We start from the raw sequence: 11298 nt of genomic DNA, 5'->3' as shown, positions 1-11298 counted from the left end.
GAGAGAGAGAGAGAGAGAGAGAGAGAGAGAGAGAGAGAGACAGTGTGTGTGTGTGTATGTGTGTGTGTGTGAGAGAGAGAGACTTCCATGAGGGAAATGGGTTAATAAACATACTAAATGATATTTTTTTGAAAATGTAAAAATGCAGAAAGTTCTCTGTGATGGGTAGGGTTAGGGGTAGGGTTAGTGTAAGGGGACAGAATATACAGTTTGTACTGCATAAAAACCATTACGTCTATGGAGAGTCCCCACAAAGATATGTGCGCCTGTTTGTGTGTGTGTGTGTGTGTGTGTGTGTGTGTGTTTGCGTAGCGCCCTCTCCTGGCGAGTCACTGTGTGCGCATGTGTGTCGGGTCGCGCGCGCTGAGGAGGCTGAGGCGCGCGCTCGTGTCACATTCTTCAGATGATCCGCTATTCAGAAGAAACACAGACAGACAATCAGCGACACACAGCAGCGAGCACAAGGTACGACACACACACACACACACACACTGACCGCAATATAACAGGAGAAAGAGATCAGGAACATACGAGAGAATCCAGAGAGAAACAGAGATGGTGAGAGATCATCTGAGAGATGCTAACGCTAAAGCTAAAGCTAGAAACAAAAGACAGACAGAAACAGGGAGACAGATAGAGAGAGATAAACAGACAGACTCTATACACACACACACACACACAGACAGATAAACAGACAGACAGACATCTGTATCTTTATCTCATCAACACTCATCAGTTTGTTTTTCAGGATCAATTATTGTGTGTTTGATGTGAAACTGCCACACATTAAATCAGTGCTCTGCTCTTATTATGTCTGATTCATCAGTTACTCTGGAGAAAAAACTTGTTTCATAGTTTTTCATCAAAATATAAATAAGTTTCCTTTTCCTCTGATGTCATCGAGTCCGCGCGGGCTACTGGCCAATGTTAACCCGTGATTAATAACTACTTAATCATAGTTTTATTACTCAGATTCATCTCTAATGACCACGCCCACTTTCCAGCGCTGATGGATGAGAGCAAGCCACGCCCCTCGTGTTACTCGCGTGACGTCACATTCGTGTAGTAGTTCATGTTCGTCTGAAGTGTGTATCAGTTCATCAGTGATTATTATTGATCAGTGAAATAGTGTGTGTGTGTGTGTGTGTGTTCTCAGAATGCTGACTGAAGATGGACGTTCCTGAATACCTGGATCTGGATGAGATCGACTTCACTGATGATTTACCTGTGAGTCACATGATCGCGAGTGATGATCCATCAATTATAACGTGGTGTCATAAACGACACTTATCTTCTCTTTCAGTGTCGAACTCTGTCATTATTTCCATTTCATTCCAAAAACTTTCCTTCATCTTTGAAACACAAATGAAGATTTTTTTTATTAAATCTGAGAGATTTCACTCACTTTAAACTATTCACTCGATTTCAAACGTTTGAACCCCTTTGAGTTAAAATATGTTCTAAAAGTTAATATTTCACATAATATTTCACATCTTCAAGTGAAATATTGCATCTTCTTTAGTGTGTTGTTTTGTGTTACTTTAAATTATTTCATTTATTCATTTTTTAGGATTTAATTTAGGGATGAAGGATGATATCGGCACAACATCGGCATCGGCCGATAAAAGCTTTAAATGACCATCATCGGCATCGGCAGAAATAGATGAGCCTTGCCGATAGTGCGTGTTTCCTATGTGCACGTGACGACCGTGAACTAGCATGAGCTCCAGCAACTTAAACTTCCAGCATGTGGAGGCATTTGGAGCATGGGTTAAGGTTAGGTTAGGTTAGGGTTAGGGTTAGGGTTAGGGTTAGAGGTTAGGGTTGAGATGTGCTGGGTTAGGGTTAGGGTTAGGGTTAGAGGTTAGGGTTGAGATGTGCTGGGGACAGAGACGCATTCACAAGTGCATTTTCAGAAGTGCTGGGTACAATGACGCAGTAATTTCTTTTCTCTGTCGTGCAGGTCATGTTTTGAAAGACGATGTCCTGTAGCTTACTAATGTAAACTCTCCAAGCTATAGGCTCTCCACAGAGCATAAAATATTCATTTTGTTCGCATTTATGAGGAAAACCAGTGTCAGTTCTCGGTTACGGACGTGAGCGCTCTGAAAGCGGCACTAAAAGAGACTGCTTTAAAGCTTCCACTGAGACCTCAAGCAGAAGCACAAAGCCTTTCTAAGTGAATTTCGTCTTGTATTAATTGTATCTTAATTTGAATCAATGTTTCATCAACCAATTGCCTGGATTTAATAAATAATAAGTAAAGCAGATAATAGATATCACGACACGGAGGCGCCGGCGCTCATAACTGAAACGAAACTTGCCTCACAGACCTGAGAAATTTATCTGTTATCTACAGAACGCTTGAAATCATATTTTTAAACAGAACAATTCAAAATCCGAAATGTGCATTTCTCTCCGGCGCGTTCACTACTGCGAAGATCGCGAGTCATCGTCAACTTCATCTTTGCAGCGACACAGAAAACACTTGTTTATTAATAAACAATTAAAATGTCTCCTTGCTATATTTGGACATATTCAATTTAATTTATTTTAATTTATTTAACTCCTAAGGACTGAAGTTTGAAGTCTGAACTTAAAAATAAAATGTGGCACTGGCATATCATTTATTCTCCAAGTGAAATAATTTGCCTATTTTTCAGGGGTGAATGTCTGTCTACATTTGTAAAATTACACATTTATGGTAGAATCAAATGTTGTTTTGTTTGTCTTGTGTATTGCCTTATCTACAACACATGAGTGTAATACGGTAAAGGTAGTACAGGAGAGAGACTTGGATTTCTCTTCAGTAAAATTAAAGTGTAAATATATCAGGGGGAAAATGTGTATATACATCGGCATCGGCATCGGTATCGGCATCGGCATCGGCATCGGCATCTGACAAAATTAGTTTGAAAATATCGGCATATCGAATATTGACCAAAATGCAATATCGTGCATCCCTAATTAAATTTTTTGTGTGTGTGTGTTTTTAAAGTGTTCATTTACACTGATTTATTTTATTTTATTTTAAATTTTCACGATCGAATGAATTTTTGTTGCAATTTTATTTTAGATGTTTTTATTTTGAAACGATTGATCTTTTTTCTTTTTTTTAAATGATTTTTTTAATTAAGTTTTATTTAGATTTTTTCTTCTCTTTTTATGATTTAATGAATTTTTTAGTAAATGCTAAAATGAATTAGTTTGAGCTTTAACTGGTGCTGAAACGGTGTCTCCTGTCCCAGTATAAGAGCATCCCTGAGCTGTGCCGAAGACACGATGGGCCGAGCGACGAGAGACAAGGTACGACACTCATGCACACGCTGCTGTGATTGGGATCCATACGGGAAACACAGGGATTTTAAACTACATTAAAATTCAGAGTTATAAACAATATTTATTGGCGTGTTTTACAAGAAAATACTATTTTAGTCTTTCAACTTCAGATTTTGTTTAATTCAGTGCTACTGCTGTTGCTTTGTAGTTAGTTGTGAAATTTACGTGTGAAAACGGTTTCTAAGTAAATCCTACACCAAATTTTTTAGTGTGGTGTATATTCCAGAAAACATGGTACACATCCCAAAAACCGTGGTAATACCATCAAAGTAACTTGAGTTACGTAATCAGATTACTTTTTCAAGTAACTAGTAAAGTAATGCATTACTTTTTCCATTTACAACAAAATATGTAAGTTTCTTTTTCACTTTTATTGACTGACAGCTCTCCTGTCCCCATGTTGAGGGAAATAAAGTGAGGAGGTGTTGTGTGCACTGTGTGTGTGTGTGTGTGTGTGAGAACATGATGGTTATTTTAGTTGTAGACTAAATGTGATTGTGAACATGCATTTACTCGTCTCACTTGCACGAAAACATTCAGTATTCCTCAAAATGAACAAAAACAGTAAAATGCTATTTCAGAATTTTATGCAGAACTTTTAGAATTAACTATATTAAATTACACAAATATACTTTATGTATTTAATCTCACTTTATTAACCAATGTCTTTGCTGCTGACCTTCAGTGATCTAATTCAACCATACTAATAAGCAAATATTACTTTAGATTAGATTTAGAAATAAGAGTGTTGAACTTCCTTCTTCTGTATCCTATTGTTCTTTAATCCAGAATAACAGCAGCTGAAAGGATTGTTTGGTCGGCGCCCTCTACTGTACTCTACTTCTACTGTACTCTACTGTACTCCACCCCACTGTACTCTACCTCTACTGTACTCTACTGTCCTCTACCTCTACTGCGCTCTACTGTACTCCACCCCACTGTACTCTACCTCTACTGTACTTGACTGTACTCTACATCTACTGTACTCTACCTCTACTGTACTCTACTTCTACTGTACTCTACTGTACTCCACCCCACTGTACTCTACCTCTACTGTACTCTACTGTCCTCTACCTCTACTGCGCTCTACTGTACTCCACCCCACTGTACTCTACCTCTACTGTACTTGACTGTACTCTACATCTACTGTACTCTACCTCTACTGTACTCTACTGTCCTCTACCTCTACTGTACTCTACTGTCCTCTACCTCTACTGTACTCGACCCCACTGTACTCTACCTCTACTGTACTTGACTGTACTCTACTGTCCTCTACTTCTACTGTACTCCACTGTACTCTACATCTACTGTACTCTACCTCTACTGTACTCTACTGTCCTCTACCTCTACTGTACTCTACCTGTACTCTACTCCTACTGCACTGTACGGTACTCTACCTCTACTGCACTTGACTGTACTCTACTTCTACTGTACTCTACTTCACGCTACCTCTACTGTACTTGACTGTACTCTACTTCTACTGTACTCTACATCTTCTGCACTCTACTTTTACTGGACTGTACGGTACTCTACCTCTACTGTACTCTACCTCTACTGTACTTGACTGTACTCTACCTCTACTGTACTCGACTGTACGCTACCTCTACTGTACTCTACATCTTCTGCACTCTACTTTTACTGTACTGTACGGTACTCTACCTCTACTGTACTCTACCTCTACTGTACTCTACTGTACTCTACCTCTACTGTACTCGACTGTGCTCTACTTCTACTGTGCTGTACGGTACTCTACTTCTACTGTACTTGACTGTACTCTACTTCTACTGTACTCTACCTCTACTGTACTCGACTGTACCCTACCTCTACTGTACTCGACTGTACTCTACTTCTACTGTACTCTACATCTTCTGCACTCTACTTTTACTGGACTGTACGGTACTCTACCTCTACTGTACTCTACCTCTACTGTACTTGACTGTACTCTACCTCTACTGTACTCTACCTCTACTGTACTTGACTGTACTCTACCTCTACTGTACTCGACTGTACGCTACCTCTACTGTACTCTACATCTTCTGCACTCTACTTTTACTGTACTGTACGGTACTCTACCTCTACTGTACTCTACCTCTACTGTACTCTACTGTACTCTACCTCTACTGTACTCGACTGTGCTCTACTTCTACTGTGCTGTACGGTACTCTACTTCTACTGTACTTGACTGTACTCTACTTCTACTGTACTCTACCTCTACTGTACTCGACTGTACCCTACCTCTACTGTACTCGACTGTACTCTACTTCTACTGTACTCTACATCTTCTGCACTCTACTTCTACTGTACTCTACTGTACTCTACTGTACTCTACATCTTCTGCACTCTACTTCTACTGTACTCTACTGTACTCTACCTCTACTGTACTCGACTGTACTCTACTTCTACTGTACTCTACTGTACTCTACCTCTACTGTACTCGACTGTACTCTACTTCTACTGTACTCTACTGTACTCTACCTCTACTGTACTCGACTGTACGCTACTTCTACTGTACTCGACTGTACACTACCTTTGCTATACTCAACTGCTGTACTCAACTGTACTATACTGTACTGTACTCTACCTCTACTGTAATCAACTGTACAGGAGTAAATATGCATTTCCTTCAGCCTGATGATTATTCTCTTCACTTTCGGTGTAAAAGGGCCTTTACATTTGTCAAAAATAGAACTTGTAAGCCCAGCCCAGGTGAGAAAAAGTAATGCAAAAGTAATATAACGCATAACTTTCTATACAAACTAACTAAGTAACACAATTAGTTACTTTTTTGGGGAGTAACGCAATATTGTAATGCATTACTTTTATAAGTAACTTTCCCCAACACTGAATACCGTGCTACTTTTGGCCCTTAATGCGAGATAGCTTTGGTCTAGCTCAAAGGCCTACAGTTGGAGATATAACACTGTCAAACTTCATCTGCATACTCGCATTTATTATCACCTAGCTCTAATCTGCTGAATGCAACTATGAGGCATGAAGAGATTAAGATTAAGGCATATATTATCGCTATACAAATGAAACTGATGACAAAAACCATTAGAATCGGTATCGATAAGCACAATCGCAATGGGAATCGTTAAAATGCAAACGATGCCCAACCCTAATTGAGAGGCATTATTGTGTGTGAGTCTATCGGATACATTTGGCTTGTTTTCCAGCTCCGGCCATCAACTGGGGTCGTAACGCGGCGTCACACGGCGGAGCGGGAAACAAACCCACTGGAATCGCTGACGTCTACAGCAAATTCAGGCCCGTCAAACGCGTGTCTCCCCTCAAACACCAGCCGGAGGAGACCGAAGCCGAGCCGAACGTGGACCGGAGCAAAGAGGATTCTCCCTGCGCCGGCAAGAGCAAAACCCTGGGGAACGGAGCTCTGTTCGGGGAGCTGGAGCACTACGACCTGGACATGGACGAGATCCTCGACGTGCCGTACATCAATAAACCCAGTCAGCAGACGTCGACGCTTCCCCGCGTGGCTTCGGAGAAGAGGAGCGTCAGAGGAGCCACGCTTTCCCACTCCGAGAGCCTGAGCGCCGGGAACCAGTTCTGTGTGCTGGCGCCCGTCAACTGGCCCGACATCAGGAAGACCAAGTCTATGGATCTCAGGGCTCAGAGCGCGGGGTTCGAGCTCAGTCACGGGTCAGACGCGGATAAGCCCCGACTCTTCCCGGATAAACCCGGAGCCGACGGCGGGGAGACGGCGTTCCCGATTCAGGGAGCCAGAGGCACGAGGGGAGCGTTCGGAGACGGAGACGAAGAAGCCAAGAAGACGCAGAACATCCTGAACATCGTGAGAGAGGGGCAGATCTCTCTGCTGGTAAGAGTTCTCCATCATGTATAGTCAGGGTTTAAAATTAACACCTGCACATGTGGGTAAAAATCAGCTGTCGAATCACTAGCCAGTTTGGCGTGTTATTATATTCACTCACTTTACTGGGGAAGTTCGTGTAGCCAAATCTGCCCATTATTTATAGTTGATTAAATCTAGTTTTGTTTTAGTCTCCTATAAAAGGTTTACATGAACACGAACTAAACTCTTCCAGTCTCAGATAAACTACAGTGTTTGAGGGCGGAGCTAAGTGCTCTTGTTCAGCCAATGGGCTCGCATTATGCAAATTAGATACAAACCTATAGAGGGAATGCATTGCCGTGACTTTCCCGCAGGAACACTGAGTGGCAGAAGAGCTGAGAGTGACTGGATTTAATAGAGGAAACTGTGAAAACACGAGAAAAACAAATGATTATCAGTTTAAACTAAAGGTTGGACTCGATATAGTGTTTCTTACAACTCACCAAAGATCCAGTGATCGTGGACATTGACATGCAGACAGGAATCCTGTTTCCTGACATTTATATGAGCCTGATTTCAACGCCGGGGAAATACATAAAGCAAATTAGTCTGTTAACGCTTTATATAAATACAATATAGGTCTAAATCCATGATATCAATGTTATATTCATATTGTCCAGCCCTAAAACTTGTGTAGTTTTTGTCATTGTTTATTTAAAAACGTCCAATTATGCAAAATATGATGAGTTGTCAATACAATATATAACAATACAATATATAGGGTGTGATTTTACCCAAAATTCAACATATAGACACACAATAATTACTGCAAATCCACCGTTCTCTGCCTGGATCCAGATGTTTCTGTGGATCACAGCGAATCCATTTGCTTCTCTGTTCTGTAGCTTTGGTCAGTCTGTAAAAATACACCTCAGATTTCTAGTCAAATATAGTTTATCTTGGATAACCCGCTCGTGTCATTGCAGCCTCACATCGCGGCGGAGAACCTGGAGCGTATCCGAGACGAGGACGGGAATAACCTCCTGCACGTGTGTGCGTCTCAGGGTCACGCCGACTGCCTGCAACACCTGACCTCGCTCATGGGCGAAGACTGCCTGAACGAGCGCAACACACACCAGCTCACGCCCGCGGGCCTCGCCGTACGGGTACGTCTGTAGCGCAGCAAAGCGTCGGATTCCTCGACCGCTAGTGGTGTAGCGGATCACAGAGCTCACGGTTCGGATCATTTACTGTTTTTGAGTCACGGATCGGATCAGAAAAAAATAAAAATAATATATATATATAATATGGGGGGGTGGCAATATCACATCAAAAACTACTAGCCTAACTGATAAAGTTTATTAAAAACAAGTGAACAGTCAGTAATAAAATAAGAACAAATACACACATACACAAGCCGAGATGAACACTAAATAACAAAGTTAAAGTCTAACAGTAGTGTTAAGATACAGAAATTAATAATTAAGCCTAAATGTAAAATAACACTATTTGTTCACTGTGGAAATTAAATAGTTTCATCTTTGTTAAAGCTGTATTTATTTATTTTATTAACATTAATGACAGACGACAGCAGGAATATTAGGCTGCTGTCACTTTAAGACCGAATAAACTGACAAACACCCGGTGTCCTTCTCCACTGTCCACTGACGACAGAACTTTCATTCTATGATGTTTAAACTTAGCAGTTAATCCGCGAATCACATGCGTGCCGAACCGTGGGTCAGCTGATCCGTACGCATCACGATCACCTGCGATCCGTCGCACCCCTACTGACTCTACTAGTGAACTATTAAACGACAAACATGCGAAACAGCCTGAACTTGTGTGTGTGTAGAACGGTCACCTGGAGTGTGTGCGCTGGATGGTGAGTGAAACCGAAGCCATCGCCGAGCTCAGCTGCACTCGAGAGCATCCCAGCCTCATCCATTATGCCGCGCGACACGGACAGGTGAGACTCCGCCCACACGCACAGGTGCGCTCGAGGTCACGTGACTAACCGCGCGCACACTAGGGCTAACATCAGCACACTAGCGCTGCACGATTAATCTCAATTTACATGCAATCACACTTACACCGAGTTGGCTCATCATGATATTGAACTGGTAAAGGCTGAGATCATTAGTAATGTGCAGCTTGTCAGTGACGTACGGCTCAGGAAACGCGGCTCACTCTGAAAGCACTGAGTTCGAGTCGCTTATAACGCGCATTTGAAAAAGCAACACGTGCCAAACATCTTTCCAGACATGAGAAGCATTTATGAACCTCTAGTCCAACAAAAGACATTTAATAACATGCTTTTCCTCCAAACTCACTTCATGAGGACAGCTGAGCTCCTCCTGGGAGATGATGAGCTTCTCACACAGAATAAGGCAGTCGTGTGTTTATTACTCTCATGATTAATCAAAGCGTTTCAGTCTTCTGTTTATTCAGAGACTGTGTGTGAGAGTGTGTGTGTGTGAGAGTGTGTGTGTGTGTGCGTGTGTGTGTGTGAGAGACGCCCTCTGGTGTTCAGATGGAGCGTTTACTACCGATCAGCCGCTGCATTGACAAACTGCGCATAAAATAATCGCAGCCTTTGCCGAATCGCGTGCGGTTTCACTGAGATTAATCGTGCAGCTCTAACACACACACACACACACACACACACATGTGTTTCAGGAGCGGGTCCTGCTGTGGCTCCTGCAGTTCATGCAGGAACAGGCCATTTCTCTGGACGAAGTGGATCAGAACGGGAACACGGCGGTTCACGTGGCGGCTCAGTTTGGACATCTCAGCTGCGTTCAGGTGCTCACTTCATCTGGGATGCACTCGAGTCTCCTCCATTTATACAGCGCTTTCACAACACAGAGTGTTTCACAGCAGCTTTACAGTGATAACAGGAGATTACAGTAACAGAGATTGTTTAGGCTTTACAGCAGATCTAGAATAAAGTTATTGTCCAGATAAAGTTAGTTTTGATTGATTCACTTCCGTTGTAAAGATTAACTTAGGGGCCGCTAACACACACCGCTCTCACAGGAAACAGAAACTTTTAATGTGTTCTGGACGTTCATTCACACACAGCAGTGTTTGAGCTTGAGAACGCAAACTTTGAAATAGATTTCAAGGTGTAAGCGTTGAATTTTTTTTTTTAAACGTTATAATCTTGTGTAAACTTAAAAAACGTGAACCTGTGAAACGCTGACGGCGCACACGTGTATCACGTGTTCAGTCTATAGATATGAGTGTTTGAATATATATGTGCGCAGGCGTGTGTCTTACTCTACAAATTGACCTCAACAAATGACTTGTCTGGCCAGTAAGAACGAGAGACAGGAAGTGGCTCTCCTTCCCATTTCCTGTTGCTGTTCCTGTAGTGCTGAAAGACGTTCCGGTCTGGCTTGTTTTGTTCGGTTACAGACAGAAAGAAAAACACTGGTTCTCATTCACTAACCACACGTCACACAAATGCGCAAAATCTGCCTGCGAATGTTTCCACAAACACAGTCGAGTCTCCTTTATTAAAATAGCGCTTTTTACAACACAGTTTCACAGCAGCTTTACTGAGATAACAGGAGAATAATGCAACAGAGTTTGTGTCTAGAAGAAAATAGCGTCTCAGTCCAGCTGAAGTCAGTTCAGTGATGGTTCATTTCTGATTTAAAAAAGTTATTAATTTAGTTTGTTTATATATATAGTTCTGCACGGCTCGACATTAACGCTTGTCCAGGACAAGTGGATTTTTTGAAGGGCGAGTGAAAGAGAATTGTACTTGCCCGACCGGTTAGGTTGTACTTGCCCGACCAAAGACAGTCTCAAAAACACGCTTTGAAATCGCTGGTGTTTCTGACGTCACAAACTACCTTGTAACCAATCAGATCAACGTGTGATCGTCAACCAGTGGATCTCTGAGCTGAGTGAGTGAGTGAGTGGAGGCGGGGCTCATTTGCATATTCATAGAGCCGCGCATACTAAATGAGGCAAGGGTGTCGAGTTACAGTCAAGATATTTTAAGGCATGAAGACAAGGACAAAAAACATTTAAATATGTAATTTTGGTGATCAAAGATGAGTTTTAAGAGATAAAATGTTTGACTACAGGGGGACTTTAATATGTGCTTTATAAGTACTAATAAACAGCCAATTAATATG

The 11298-nt window shown here is 41.9% G+C and overlaps 1 protein-coding gene across 2 annotated transcripts in view; it reads left to right on the top strand.

The window, feature by feature from the left end:
* Nucleotides 1–326: 326 nt before the first annotated feature.
* sncaip (synuclein, alpha interacting protein) overlaps nt 327–11298 on the top strand; it is a 14757-nt gene continuing 3785 nt past the window's right edge. The window contains exons 1-7 of one of the 2 annotated variants that reach the window (XM_084389142.1): nt 327–465; nt 1157–1227; nt 3249–3306; nt 6516–7174; nt 8134–8313; nt 9003–9116; nt 9827–9952. In XM_084389142.1, the coding sequence (XP_084245268.1) occupies nt 1171–1227; nt 3249–3306; nt 6516–7174; nt 8134–8313; nt 9003–9116; nt 9827–9952 (1194 nt within the window). In that variant the 5' untranslated portion in view covers nt 327–465; nt 1157–1170. Of the gene's footprint in view, nt 466–1129; nt 1228–3248; nt 3307–6515; nt 7175–8133; nt 8314–9002; nt 9117–9826; nt 9953–11298 lie in introns of both variants that reach the window. The other variant, XM_084389143.1, reaches the window with a different exon arrangement.

This window comes from Rutilus rutilus (assembly GCF_951802725.1).
Source record: "Rutilus rutilus genome assembly, chromosome: 19".
NCBI classification, from domain to species: Eukaryota; Metazoa; Chordata; class Actinopteri; order Cypriniformes; family Leuciscidae; genus Rutilus; species Rutilus rutilus.
This window is presented reverse-complemented; position numbering and strand designations above follow the sequence as displayed.